The 13,795-nt window shown below is 50.2% G+C and overlaps 7 protein-coding genes across 7 annotated transcripts; 4 read left to right on the top strand and 3 right to left on the bottom strand.

Moving 5' to 3' along the window:
- Positions 1-72: 72 nt before the first annotated feature.
- N7518_004158 (Qc-SNARE protein) lies at positions 73-1,284 on the bottom strand (the record flags this gene model as incomplete). Its single annotated transcript, XM_057185085.1, has 1 exon — positions 73-1,284. One exon carries the CDS (start codon positions 1,282-1,284, stop codon positions 73-75), a length of 1,212 nt encoding a protein of 403 aa, XP_057041855.1.
- A 409-nt stretch (positions 1,285-1,693) lies between these two features.
- Positions 1,694-3,219, bottom strand: N7518_004157 (SIP1 domain-containing protein; the record flags this gene model as incomplete). The annotated part of the gene is made up of 2 exons (XM_057185084.1): positions 1,694-2,876; positions 2,975-3,219. Coding segments are annotated over 2 exons (1,428 nt in total), but the record flags the coding sequence as incomplete, so codon positions are not given.
- A 557-nt stretch (positions 3,220-3,776) lies between these two features.
- On the top strand, positions 3,777-5,033 carry N7518_004156 (F-box domain protein; the record flags this gene model as incomplete). Its single annotated transcript, XM_057185083.1, has 2 exons — positions 3,777-4,201; positions 4,259-5,033. 2 exons carry the CDS (start codon positions 3,777-3,779, stop codon positions 5,031-5,033), a joined length of 1,200 nt encoding a protein of 399 aa, XP_057041853.1.
- A 417-nt stretch (positions 5,034-5,450) lies between these two features.
- On the top strand, positions 5,451-6,775 carry N7518_004155 (putative HAD superfamily hydrolase; the record flags this gene model as incomplete). The annotated part of the gene is made up of 3 exons (XM_057185082.1): positions 5,451-5,584; positions 5,639-5,941; positions 5,998-6,775. The coding sequence occupies 3 exons, from the start codon at positions 5,451-5,453 to the stop codon at positions 6,773-6,775; spliced, it is 1,215 nt and encodes a 404-aa protein (XP_057041852.1).
- A 418-nt stretch (positions 6,776-7,193) lies between these two features.
- Positions 7,194-8,932, top strand: dps1 (putative aspartyl-tRNA synthetase Dps1; the record flags this gene model as incomplete). Its single annotated transcript, XM_057185081.1, has 2 exons — positions 7,194-8,186; positions 8,255-8,932. The coding sequence occupies 2 exons, from the start codon at positions 7,194-7,196 to the stop codon at positions 8,930-8,932; spliced, it is 1,671 nt and encodes a 556-aa protein (XP_057041851.1).
- A 411-nt stretch (positions 8,933-9,343) lies between these two features.
- N7518_004153 (coatomer subunit gamma) lies at positions 9,344-12,458 on the bottom strand (the record flags this gene model as incomplete). The annotated part of the gene is made up of 5 exons (XM_057185080.1): positions 12,262-12,458; positions 11,877-12,187; positions 10,506-11,817; positions 9,638-10,456; positions 9,344-9,576 (listed from the first exon to the last, which is right to left on the bottom strand). Exons 1-5 carry the CDS (start codon positions 12,335-12,337, stop codon positions 9,344-9,346), a joined length of 2,751 nt encoding a protein of 916 aa, XP_057041850.1. The 5' UTR covers positions 12,338-12,458.
- A 300-nt stretch (positions 12,459-12,758) lies between these two features.
- Positions 12,759-13,678, top strand: N7518_004152 (phosducin family protein; the record flags this gene model as incomplete). Its single annotated transcript, XM_057185079.1, has 4 exons — positions 12,759-12,796; positions 12,882-13,064; positions 13,132-13,487; positions 13,545-13,678. The coding sequence occupies 4 exons, from the start codon at positions 12,759-12,761 to the stop codon at positions 13,676-13,678; spliced, it is 711 nt and encodes a 236-aa protein (XP_057041849.1).
- Positions 13,679-13,795: the final 117 nt, after the last annotated feature.

Raw genomic sequence — 13,795 nt, 5'->3', positions numbered from 1 at the left:
CCGCTCAAAGGTATATTGGAAGAAGTGCTCTACGCGCAATGGAAAACAGGCACGGTCAAAATCAAGAGATCTTCAAGAGATCTTTTCGATCCTCTTCCTTGCAATATCCATCTTGGATTTCAATCTAGACACCTCGTTAGTAAAGCAGATCAAATCAAGTGGAAAACGTGAGGAAAGGGCATAGATGTAGACGAACATATCAGACTCCTCATCCGCCAACCTCAGCAGATCATTCTGCACCTCGAGCTCCTCATTAATCTGCGTGCCGAGTTCCCTCTGTCGAATAATGATCTTTCTCAACTCATCCACATTATCATCCTGGCTCTGCATAATCTGCCTCTGCAACTGCAGCACACCATCGTTGTCAAGTTCTCGAGTTCGCTCCGTCTCTTTGCCAAGGACCCTGCCCGCCCGAGCCGGCGTCCTACGCCCACTAGACGCATCTCCAGCGGCATTCCCTGCATTCATCAAAGCTCCTTTATCTTGAATGGATGCGACAGTATGATCAAGCCGGCTCTTCGTTGCCATAGCATGCAAGAGATCCTCCAGGCCGTCTTTTTCCTTGCGCGCATTGATGAGCAGGTCTTTTCGTCGGCGTATCTCGCCCCCACCAAGACTGGACGATGTTTGTGCCTCGGAAATCTTATCTCCGCGTCCAAGATGCTTCAGTCCATCGTCCAGAGTGGTGATCATTGTCCCCGCACGGACAAGACTGCCCTTCGCCTGTGAAGAGCTCTCATGTTGCTTCTGTGGCGTTGTTTCCTGGTCTCTGCGAGATAGTTGTAGTCGTGCATCGTGGAGGTGGTTCTTCATGTCGCGGTAGTAGTCGAGCCATAGCGTCGGGTCCGTAAGAGATGCATTTGTAGCGGCTGGGTCTGTGATAGCGGTGTGGAGTCGGGTAGAGGTGGTGGTTGAGCCGTTGCCCGTTGATGCAACTGCGGTGGGAAGATTGAGGAATGCACGCCATGCGGGCGAGGTGCGCCAGCGCCCATCGTCGGACTCGTTAATCGCGCGAAGGTATGCCTCTAGCCCGCGGCGACGGTCTTCGCACAATCGTTCATTCGAGACGGTTTTCGAAAACCAGGTTTTCGAAGGCAGAGGAGCTGGTGGAGGGACATTCGTTTGGGAGATGAGGGTGCTATGGAAGGTCGAGAAGTCCGAGTAGCGTTTGGGAACCGTGAAGGAGCGGAGTGGGAGGCGGAGGGTGATGTGGTAGACGGTGTACGGCGGGGAAGTATTTGAGAGGGTAGTATTCGGGATCGCTATCTCAACGGTTGGCGCCATTTTGATTAGAATTGGAATGGAAATGTCATTGTTCTCAAAAGTTGGGGTGTGAGATAGAATGAATGCCGAGCTTGGAGTCCGGGCGGTGATAAGGATGACCTCCTGTTACTCCATTGCCACCTGATTCACAGTTGGGTCGGAATATTCATATAAGAATCTTCAGACCTTCCTTGGCTTTTAAGAATAGTCGGCCATGTTTACAGCCTCTTTATCTTAAGAACAACATGATCTAGTTAGGTTACTGGCGGTTAGCACGACTTACATTGAAATCCGCCGAGGCCTAGTATCTCATTGTCAGTTGAAATTCGCAACGATCAGGCACTACGTATAGAACACAAGGCATTGGCACGTTGTAACACGAAATTAATATTAAGTAACATTGGGTATCTCATACATGCAAGTCAACCATCTATTCCCAGATCTCTCGTTCCTCCAAAAGATCCCGCTGGCCAAAGAACTCACCAACCACCGTAATGATCATATCGAGCACGGCATGAGTCTGTATCGACCAATCGTCGTCTTCTTCTTCTTCATCCCAGCTACCAGGCGTCTCGACAGAGTCGGAATTGGTCTGCAGGGAATCATTCTGCAGCCGAGCTCGCAAGCGCGCCTTGGCTGCTTCCAAGTCGGATTCTTCAAGCGATAATGCGTCAGGCATGTTGGAGTCTTGTGCTTCCGCAGTCTCCGGCAATTTCGCTTGCTTGCTTTCCACTTCATTTGGAACTGTAGGCTCCCGCTGAACCTCTTCCTTGTTCTCCTCGCCTTGAAATGTAGGTTTCGGTTGAGTTTCCTGCTTGGTCGCTTCCTCATTTTGGACTGTAGATCTCTGCCGAGCTTCTGCCTTGGTATCTTTCTCATCCTCGACGAGATCGCCCTGTTGGATTTCGTCCTTTGCTGGGCCTGCCACAGAAGAGTCGGCCTCCTCCTCATACTCCTCGTTCTCTAACTCTTGCACCTTGCGCAAGATAGTCGCAGCTCGTTTGCCCAGATTTCGAATAACTCCCACCTCTCGGGTAGAAAGTTGTCCAACCTCACGGCACCTTCCCAATAGACCCCAAGCCCAAGCCCCAATACGCCGTACGCGCTGAGTTTCGTCGCCGCGCACAACATCAGACATCATCCGTGCTAGTATTTCTAGCACTTCTAACACACTGTCCATGTCCATGCTTGCCAGTTGGACCATACGTGGTTCGACTGTGACCAAAAGCCGGCGCCATATTTTGTGCGCAGATCCGGCCTTTCGGGGGAGACTGATAGGGTGGTCATTGTCGAGGGTATTGATAGCACTGGCGGGTGGACTGCATTTTAGGGTCGATCGCAAGAGGAGGAATCGATGTCGCAGAAGATTGTTGTAGGAATTTTGCGCTTCAGGATAGAGCTCATCAAGCTTTGAAGGGGAATTTGCGGCGTTGTTTGTGTTCTCCTCCACCACAGGCGCAATATAGGCTTCGTCCTCGTAAAAGCCTGGTAGTAAATGAGGGTCATTCGGTTCAACTAGCGTCAAATCTGGTTGCGTATTCGATGCTACCTTTGAAGGGTCTGTGGTCGGAGTAGGTGCAGAGAAAAGTATCGGTAGTGAGTTTGCTTCGGATCTATCGAGCAAAAATTAGTTCAAACTTGAATCACGACGGACAAGACTCGGCATCATTCAGGCAAAGCAAAAGCTCTATAGATACAGGATCAGGCATACCGAACCATGCGCAAGTATTCCAATCCATCGTCCGGCTCGTTGGAGAGTAGGTCATCGCCTCCATCGTCCAACCCCGGGAATGCGTTCTTCTGGCCATAAAGGGGATTATGACGGGGATGCTCATAAGATGCCACCGAAGCTTCGTCGTCTTCATCATTTTCATAAGATATCCGAGGACGTTTCAACGAAGGGGCCGACATGGTGTCTTTTCTCTTGTCGGGCAGAGTGAGGTGAAGATGGTAGGTCCTGCAGGATCGAAGGAGCTTGGGCCAATCTGCAGACCGGCTTGAAGCTCTTGTAACGAATATGGACTTGACCACCTATTTCCTGAATAAGATAAGAGACTCATATGATAATGAATTTGTATTCAGCAGTTCCTGACAATATTTCCAGTTTTATTCTGCTATCATAATCCTAGAGAAATTTGTATACAACCGAGCCCAAGGCGGTGTACAATAATTGCTTATCGAAGGCGGGGACCTAGATCTGCCGGTAAAAAAGATAAGGATCGTCATCGGACTATCTTCACATCTCCAATTATTTGTGTCTCAATCCACCTCATGTCTTTTTTATCTTTCCTTGGAACTTTTTCCCTTCTACTTCCATGCTGAATCAACTAATAATCCCACTTCACTTGAGATGACCTGTGTCTTTGCCTATCTCGGAAGCGGTTCGGTCTCTCTGTTGCCTCTTCCTTGCCATCTTCATCCTTAATCGTTACGAAACGCCACACATAATATTTTCGGCACACGGATTCTTCACAATATTAATTTGAAAACTTATTGTTTGTTCCACTTGTAAAATGCAAAGGCGGGTCGACTTCACCGAAGTCATGAACTCTCGCCAATGTGTCTACCTCCCTACAGAGGTCTTAATACACATCGCCAAATTCATTTTTGATGGTTGGAGGAATAATGCCGACCCCCCAAGTTACCAAGTCACGCTTCAAAGATTTTGTTCGGTCTCTCGCCAGTGGTACTCTGCTGGCATCGAATTTCTCTACTACCGACCTCAACTTGACGAAGGGAATAGCTTCTTGCTTTTCACCAACACTGTGTGCCCATCGATTCGCTCCCGAGGGCGAAGAAAAGTAGACTTGGGTTCGCTAGTTCATGTCCTGAACCTCGGATCATTGGTCCATCACAGCTCGAATAGCCTAACGGCACGGCTTCTAGGTCGAGTGAAGAAGAACCTGAGGACTTTTGTTGCTCCGAGGATCTCTTTTTCGTAAGTAAATGGCTATCACAACATCCTATCCAACCTCAAGCTAATTCCTCTCCACAGTATCAACAGCCTTGCACCCTTAGCAAAATGCAAGGAGCTTTGCTATCTTTCCCTTGATTTAGTAGCTGAGCCAATCGCGCTCCCTGCTATCAAGAAAGCCATCAGCAATATCGACAAACTGCAATCTCTTGAGCTCTCATCTTCAACTCTCATCACAGACGATAGTTCCACTGAAGATTGGCCGCCCAATCTAAGATACCTCCGGGTTGGCGGGCAATTTGTTACAGATAAAATGTATTCATTCAGGTGGCCTCCCAACTTGGTATCGTTGACATTATGTGGTTGTTACAGTCTGAACACTCCCATCTTGGAAGATATCCTCATCAACGAGCAGCTCCGTACCACACTTATGCAGTTGATCATCCACAGTGCCAATAGCGAGATGTTCAAGGAGGGACCATCTGGGATCTTACGCGCACTCATGGCTTTAGAGTCTCTTCGAATACCCATTGATCTGCTTTACGAATTTCTCATTCTTCCTGCATTCGACTCAAGGGATTCTCCTCTGTCAATTCGTGGACTGGAGCTCACGGCACCATATAACGAGAACTTTTCTACAGTCATTGATCCCGATGATATTTGCAAGGCCCTGAAAATGAATCTCTCTCGATTGTGCGCTCTTGGTATCAGCGCTAGCTGCCTTGGAATAATACCCGAAGCATCACATGCCAAAATCGACAAGTGGTTGTGGAAGAACATTGATAAGTGTCCTGAGGAAGAGCTTGATTCTCTTTTTGACTTGGGTCTCTATGTCATGGCTGAGCCAATGTGCTAAAGATTCATTCATACATTCTTATGAAGTCTTATATATATGCCTCTCTCTTTATATTAGCCGTTTATGGGTCATGCTACTGCCCCGGCAGCTATCTTTCTAGCAATGTACAATAGCACAACCTATAAAACAGATTGAAGCGAGAGTACTAGTTGAACTAGAGAGGATACATTTTTGAGGAGAATAATGATGCGCCGACAGTGAAAATGCTGGTTAATCCGTGATTGATTTGGTTATTTACCCTATTTGATTCAAATACCATGGTCCCTTTCTTTAAAATTTCGAATCAAAGGGAAGTGTAAAGGGTCGAAAGTGGGGAAATGGAAGTTCGGAGGGAAAGATCTGGCCGGCACGGTCCCGGGGGAACCTGGAAATGACGTACATTTCCTTTTGTACACATTTCCCAGGATCACGACCACAATGAGATCGCAAACCCTTTGGCGGTCATTTGGCCTATTGCAGCGTCAATGTCTCTCTACTCATAAAACTATCACCCGCCGGGCTATCCAAACAGCTAGTTCTCGACCGATCCCTAACTTCGCATTTGCATTTGAGTGAGTATTGACTAGCGAACGCAATTCACTGGAGTTTATTCTCACATGCTACAGCATTGATGGCGTCCTCCTCCGCGCATCGAAACCTTTGCCCGGTGCCGCCGACTCGCTTGCTCTCCTGAAGGAGCAAGGAATCCCCTTTCTTCTGCTCACCAACGGCGGCGGTAAACACGAGACGGAGCGTGTCGCGGAAATCAGCGAGAAACTAGGGATACCACTGGATGCTACAGACATTGTGCAGAGTCACTCACCTTTTGCTGAGCTGGTCAAGGGACCGGACGAGTCGAGCGCCCTAGAACACAAGTGTGTGTTAGTGGCCGGAGGCGATGGGGATAACTGCCGGCGCGTGGCAGAACGGTATGCCAAGGACCCCTCCCTATTACTGAATGATATATACTAAGCAATAGTAATAGGTACGGCTTCAAAAATGTTGTCACTCCGGCGGATATTCTTATGGCCAACCCCGCTGTCTGTCCGTTTTCGATGAACTTCAGCGCCTATTATAAAACATTTGCCCGACCGCTCCCGCACCCCGTTGATTTTAATGATGCGTCGAAGACCTTGAAGATCGACGCTGTCTTTGTGTTCAATGATCCTCGTGATTGGGCGTTGGACACCCAGGTTATTATGGACCTCCTCCTCTCATCGCAAGGCCGTCTAGGCACTTTGTCTGAAAAGAACGGTCGAATCGATCTCCCCAATCATGGGTACCAGCAGGATGGCCAGCCCCATCTGTACTTTTCTAATCCAGATCTGTGGTGGGCCGCCGCCTACCCCTTGCCCCGTCTTGGTCAGGGCGGATTCCGGGAAGCGCTTGAGGGCGTCTGGGCTGCGGCTACAGGTGGCCCCAGCAAGGGTATTGAGTTGAAAAGGACCGTGATCGGCAAACCTTATCAACCCACCTACCAGTTTGCAGAGCGTCAATTGCTTCGGAACCGGCTGAGAACATTTGGAAGCTCTGCTGAAAGCACGCCCCTGGAAAGAGTATATATGGTCGGTGATAATCCAGAGTCAGATATCCGAGGAGCCAACTCCTATCGCAGTGAAATTGGCAGTAGCTGGCACTCGATCCTTGTCCGCACTGGGGTATACCGTGGCGGAGAGCCTGCTTGGATCCCTGAGACAATTGCTGACAATGTGCAAAAAGGTGTTCAATGGGCACTGAAGAACTCGAACTGGCCTGCTGCATGATTATCAAGGGACGCTGGATACTCTACATTGATATGAAGATCGGCATCAACATGGCGCCAATCTATGTTTATATGTGTTTGTTCCAAATAGCTACCAGCGCCAATCCACATAATTACCTCTAATGCATTTTTTCAAGCTATCATGTAATAACAAATGTAGATACAACTGATTAACATGCATGGATGTACTCCGTACATATACAGTCAAGGTAGATCTGCCTGAGTCTCCACACCGCCTACCCCTCTTAGGGCTTGATCGTTCGGCGGGGTGAGTCGACGAAACAGTTTTCTCCGCAGCTCTACTTACAATCAGCCTGCTGTATTAACTCCTGCAAATTTCTCAGGATAAAAAATTATTAAGGTAGGATACACCATATCTGACCTAACACTTTGCTCCCTCTAATTGTCTTTGCAGCACCATGGCCGACTCCGAATTGCCCCACCGTCCCAAGCCCGAGGCCCAGGATGCCTCCGCTCCCGCCGCGGAAGGTGAGACCAAGAACGCAAGCAAGAACGCACTGAAGAAGGCCGCAAAGGATAAGGCCAAGGCAGAGAAGGCTGCGGCGCGTGCAGCGCAAGAAAAGGCCCAGGCCGCAGCCCAGGAGGCCAACGACACAGCCAAGGATCTGTACGGCCCTCTCCCAGAGGCCGAGAACGCCATCCCGTCTACACGATTCAGCGAACTCTCAGAGGAACACTACGAGAAGGAGGTGACAGTTGTGGCGCGTGTGGACAATGCGCGTGTGCAGAGTGCTAAGCTTGCATTCTTGATGCTGCGCCAGCAGGGACAAAAAGTGCAGGCCGTCATTGCGGCCGCGGAGCCCATCTCGCGACAGATGATCAAGTACACCGGAGGCCTGAACGTCAACTCGATTGTGCAGATTACCGGTATTGTGAAGAAGCCCGAGATTCCGATCTCGTCTGCGTCCATCAGCCACCTAGAGATCCACATTCGCAAGGTCTACATGATCTCCGAGGCTGCGCAGATGCTCCCTATGCAAGTCAAGGATGCTGAGCGCCCGCCCCCAGAGAGCATTGATGAAGGTGCTCAGGTTGATGCCGAGGGTGCTCCCATCGTCACCCTCAAGACTCGCCTTGATAACCGGGTCCTCGATCTGCAGACCGAGACCAGCCAGGCCATCACCTGGATTTCCAGCGGTGTCTCCCAGCTATTTGCTGAGTACATGATTAAGAGTGGCTCCCGGTGGATCTCCACACCTAAGCTGGTTGGTGCTGCCACAGAAGGTGGCAGCGGTGTCTTCGAGGTGAAGTACTTCAAGCGCAATGCCTACTTGGCGCAGAGTCCCCAGCTATACAAGCAGATGTGTATCGCCGGTGATATGGAGAACGTATTCGAGATCGCCCCCGTATTCCGTGCCGAGGACAGCAACACCCACCGCCACTTGACTGAGGTATGACCTACTGATATATTTTCCCGAACAGGAAAAAAAGAAACAGATTATTCTGACATGACCTACAGTTCTCCGGTCTCGATTTCGAGAAGACCTTCCGTGGCCACTACCACGAGGTTCTGGAGTTCGCTGAAGACCTCCTTGTCTTCATCCTCACCCAGCTCAAGGAGCGCTACGCAACCCAGATCGCCACCATCCAAAAGTCCTACCCCAAGGCCGGCGACTTCAAGCTTCCCAAGGACGGTAAGGCGCTGCGCTTGAACTACATGGACGGTGTTGCGCTTCTGAAGGAAGCCGGTGTCGACGTCTCAGAGCAAGAACGCTTCGAGAACGACTTCTCCACCGCGATGGAGAAGCAGCTCGGCCAAATCATCCGTGAGAAGTACGACACCGACTTCTACGTGCTCGACAAGTTCCCCATGGCTGTCCGTCCCTTCTACACCAAGGCCGATCCCGACGACAAGCGCTTCTCTAACTCGTACGACTTCTTCATGCGTGGCGAAGAGATCATGTCTGGTGCCCAGCGTATCAACGATATCAAGGAGTTGGAGGAGTCTATGCGCTCCAAGGGTCTTGAGCCTAACCAGGAGGGCTTCGAGGATTACCTCAATGCTTTCCGCCAGGGTTGCCCCCCTCACGCCGGTGGTGGTCTTGGTCTCAACCGTATTGTTATGTTCTTCCTTGGCTTGCCTAACGTCCGTTTGGCTTCGCTCTTCCCCCGTGACCCTCAGCGTCTGCGTCCTTGATTTTGCACTGTGTGGAATTATCTCATAGCATTACAAGAAGCATATAAAAACAAAATCTTTTAGCTGTCTTTCAAACATTTATACTTGTTTTACTTTGATCGTAATATCCTACTGTGGCTAATATAAGCTAACAATTTTAGACCTTCTTGTCTACTCTTAACCTACGGACAAGGCAGTATTAAGAATCAAGCTCGCGATTATACACTAGTAACTGCTACACTGAAGAAATACCCATGAAACTCAAGTGTATGCATGAATATGATATGATATTTGGATGAAAAGTTGCATTGACAAGTTTTGAGGGGTGGACGACGCAATCTAACGAACCAAGACACATGAAAAAGACACACGCTCTTGTCCCCCCGACCAGGATTAAGCACGTAACGACAAAAAGAAAAGGGGAGAAAGGGATTAAGACACAGAAACAATCACAGCGGCGGCAACGCCCTCTTCTTCTGCCCGAACGGTGATCTTGGTAGTCACACCGGCCTTGCTGGAGTAGGCCATCTTGATGAGAGCGGCGACACGGCCGCCGGAGACGGTCTTGCCGAACAGCTTGAGCGTGTGTGTGCTGCTGTTGAGGGCCACGTCGGTGCCCTCTAGAGGTTGCAGAGATAGCGCCGAGATCAGTTGTTCCGTGGCATCTGTTGGGATTAAAAGTATGAGTATTTATAACACAGAGGAATATACAGGACTTGTACATACCGTTGATACCCTTCATGTTGCTAAGCTGCAGGGTTTCGCTTTCCTCCTCGCCGTTGGCGCCAGTCTGCTCCCAGACGTGGTCGAAGCTGCCGGCGAATGTCGGGATGACATAGTCGCTGCCTGTCAGCTCGAGGTCCTCCACCTGGTACTCGTCGTCGTAGCCGCTGTCCTCCGGCTCGCCGCTTACAGGGTCGATTTCTTTGCTGGTGAACTTGAGGATGTTTGTGAAGGAGGTGACGGGGACGCTGTTCTCGCCGGTGAGCTTCTTGAAAGCAACGTAGACAACACCAGGCTGGTCTGTGGGCAGCTTGGGGGCAGGAATGATAAAGTCTTCCTCCAATACGTCCTCTTCTTCTGGCGTGGCAACCACGGTGACATTCTCAAGAATAGTATCCGGAAGTGTGTTCTTGATATCATATTGTACCACGATGTGTTCCTTGAAAATGTGCTTGACGGCCGTAACAACGTATTCGGTTTCGCTCTCGGAAAGCTCGACAGGCGCGGAGGACTTGAGCAAAATACCGTAAGCCTTGATATCGGGGTACTGCAGAAGTTGCTCTGCGTATTTCTGGGTGGCGGAGGCGCTGGCCGCTTCGGCCATACCGCCGGCTGCCTTGCCCTTCGGGGGACCGGTCGAAGGCGCCTTGAGAGTGGGAGTAGCTGAGGTAAGTTTCTTGGTCCTCTCTTCGGCCAGCGCCTGCTCGTGTGAGACAACCGGAATGGTGGCAACATCGAAGGCAGTAGCGAATGTCCCCTTGTCACCAGACGTCACATACATGACGAGCTGGTGTTCAAACGTGGAAAGGGAATACATTGAGTCTATAACCATTAGTAAAATTACCATTGCTAGTCATGGACAAGACCTTACCGTTCTTAATGAAAGCGCTCGCCGACTCATCGTCTTCACACATCAGACGCAGGTTAAGCGCAGCACGGTCTCGCACCTCGTCGTCGGTATCATCAAGACAACGGGTGAGGAGAACATGGACACTAGACTTGACTTCGGGGTCTTGCTGGCCAACACCAAATTTGGCCAATGCGGTGACAGCAGCGGCGCGTACGATGGCGTTCTCCAATACGACGCGGTTGTAGATGTAGCGGATATACTTTGTGGGATGGGTAGTCTTGGGGCCCTCGGAACCAAGCAGGTGCAGGATTCTAACCGAAAGCTTGGTGAACTCGCAATCCTCAATGAACTCACAGAGGTGAGCAAGCGCATCTTCCTTGCTTTCCGGGACAAACTTGATCAAATCGAACATGCTCTCAACAACAGTGCGCTTGAACTCGTATCCGCCCTCGTCCCGCAGGATACCACTCAGGAAAACGAGCATACCGGCCTGCTTGCTGGGGAACTTCAAACACAAAGTGCGAATAGCTTCGACAATAGTGACCTTGAACTCGTCGGTGATATCAGCCATAAAGCCCGAGATTTGCTTCATCAGACGGTCAACGCTGGCTTCGTTGCCGGTCTTGAGCAGTGTCGTAATGGCGAACGTTGCGATTGAACGGTTCGAGTTAGAGATGAGGGACTCGATATCAGGGTTGCAGACATTGACGACGTGTGGCTTGAAAGAGGCGAAGTTGTGTAGGATACGGATGGCAGCGAACTTGGTGATCGACCGGGGAGAGGACAGGAAGAGCTGGAGAACATGAACTGCCTGCGTTGCCTCGGCATCGGTAACATCGCGCATATCGCAAATAGCCTTGGCCGCCTCAAAGTTGACCATCTCATGCTTGTGGCGGAGCCAGCCATCCAACATCTGCATCATGGGTTTCCGGAGACCTTGGTCCTCCTCAGCCAATTTGGCCGCCAGACGTACCAACAAAACCAGAGCAGCCGGGCTCTTCACCACACCTGCAGCGCCGTACTGTTGTACCATTTTAACCAAGGACATGCGATCGTGCGAGCGCATCTGGTACAAAAGACCGATGGCATGGTACTGTGTCATGAAATTCGAGTTCGAGATAGCGTGGCTCTGTGAGCCTGAGAAACCAAGGAACCCGGTTGATGATTTCGATGACGAGGCCGCTTCCTGTGTTTCGCTCTGCCACCTCCGGACAACGTCGCGCGCAATGGGAAGGAGATGGTAGGAAGAGACCAAGGCCGCGGAGGACACCGAGGGGGTCTTGTCAACAATGGCGGTCTTGATAAGTCGCTCGATACCCTGTACTGTGGAACCCTTTTGCAATTGTCAGCAAATCCCCTCAACCATTGAAGTCCTCGCGACCGACGACCTACATCGATAATGCGGCAGAGCGCTCTGATGGCATTGGCCCGGTACAAGACATCGCTTCCCACCGCAGTGTCCTTCATAATGATACTTGTCGACATGATCACATCTTCGGCGGTGCCAGCCAGCTCCTTCAAGATCAGGTACACCATCTGCCGCAATGACGGGTCTTTGTTCTGGAAGAGCTTGGATATTCCGAAGAAGAGAGTGGTGGCTTCATTCGTAGGGAACTGCTCCCCGGTGAACATGAGGACAGCGATCTTGGTGAGTAACGTTCGGCATGTTCGCGGCGAGATAGGAGAGGAATTGAATAGGCGTGCTAGGAGAGTTATCTCGTTAGCATTGAATATGTGCAGCGCATGTAGGCGCCAGGGGGTATTGTTCATTGCACACCATCTTGGAAAACGGAGGTCCGATCAAGCTTGATCATGACCTGGTCCTCATCTTCGTTTTTCTTCATGTAACTCATGTTGCCCAGCAGCTGGAATTGCACCAGCAATGAGTGGTTGCCGTCGTATTAGAAAGGTGGAGTTGGTGCAATTGTGACACGGGTCGAGTACACAGAAGCAGGGTAGGGCGGTGTGAGTGACTATAACAGTTGCATAACCACGCAGGAATTGAAGGCTTAAAGAGGGTAAATCGGAGAAGAAGACAAGGATATAATCGGGGTAAATGCGGTGGTAGTGAATCTCGAACCCTCAAAGCTGAGAACTGCCAGCTATTGACAAGTTGAAGGTGGCCTTCCGTGTGTTTGGCCCGAACCAAACACTGCAAACAGGTGGCATCACGATCCAAGGCAGCGCATTCATCCCCTCTAACTCCCCCTCGGTTCCCCCATATTTCGCTTGGATTGAACTTAATCTATACATCTTTGATCATTTCAATATACTATGCAGGTTGAAGTTGACCCCAAGGAGGATACCGAGTGGTAAGTCTATTACTTGCACACACCCCCGCCACCGGCAAGGTATAACCTGAAGGCAATAGCTAACCAGTTGTTGAATATTGTATAGGAATGATATCCTCCGTCAACATGGCATTATTCCCGAAAAGCCCAAAGACCCCGAACCTCTGATCCAAGAGGCTCTGATCGCCGCACAGCACAGGGCGCACGAGAACCGACTCGAGGACAAGGACCTTGATGAGCTAGACGCACTGGAGGATGAGGAAGATGAGACGTTTCTCGAGACTTACCGGTAAGCTTTCATGTAATAGTTAATATACCTGAAAGGGTTCCCTTTGCTCACGGTACCAATCAAACAGGCAAAAGCGTCTCGCCGAGCTCTCCACCCTCCAACAAACCAGCCTGTTCAACCAAGTCTACCCACTTCAGAAAGTCGATTATGCCCGCGAGGTGACAGAAGCATCAAACAATGCTTTCGTACTAGTCAACCTCACATCGATGGGCGGGAATGTTGAATCGCGCGTGTTGACGGAGCTCTGGCGGCAGCTTGCTGCCAAATTCGGCGATATCAAGTTCTGTGAGATTCGTGCCGACATGTGTATTGAGGGCTATCCAGAGAAGAACACGCCCACAATCCTGGTATATAAGGATACCGAGATCAAGAAGCAGCTTGTCACGCTCCAGCAGTTGAAGGGACCCCGGACCAAGATCGAAGGTAAGTTACGTTCAAGGCAGGAGTAAAATAAGAATGATATACTGATCAAATGTATAGACATTGAGCGTTTGCTCGTGGAGATCGGTGCGTTGAAGGAGAGTGATGTTCGGCTGAAGAAGCGTGATGACGAGGACGACTACAAGAAAGACGATGATCTGAACGTTGAAGATTATGATGATGATTGGGATTGATTTCCTTGCGATTGAAAATACTGCAAATGTTATGATTTGGCTTGTGTGTATGTATATTATGAACATATCCAAAAATGATGACCCCCGTTCTACGTCGACAGAAGCCAAGAGAATGAT

This window comes from Penicillium psychrosexuale (assembly GCF_028828465.1).
Source record: "Penicillium psychrosexuale strain IBT 29551 chromosome Unknown utg000003l, whole genome shotgun sequence".
Taxonomy (NCBI): domain Eukaryota; kingdom Fungi; phylum Ascomycota; class Eurotiomycetes; order Eurotiales; family Aspergillaceae; genus Penicillium; species Penicillium psychrosexuale.
Note: the sequence above shows the minus strand (reverse complement) of the source record. Positions and strands in the feature narration are given on the sequence as shown.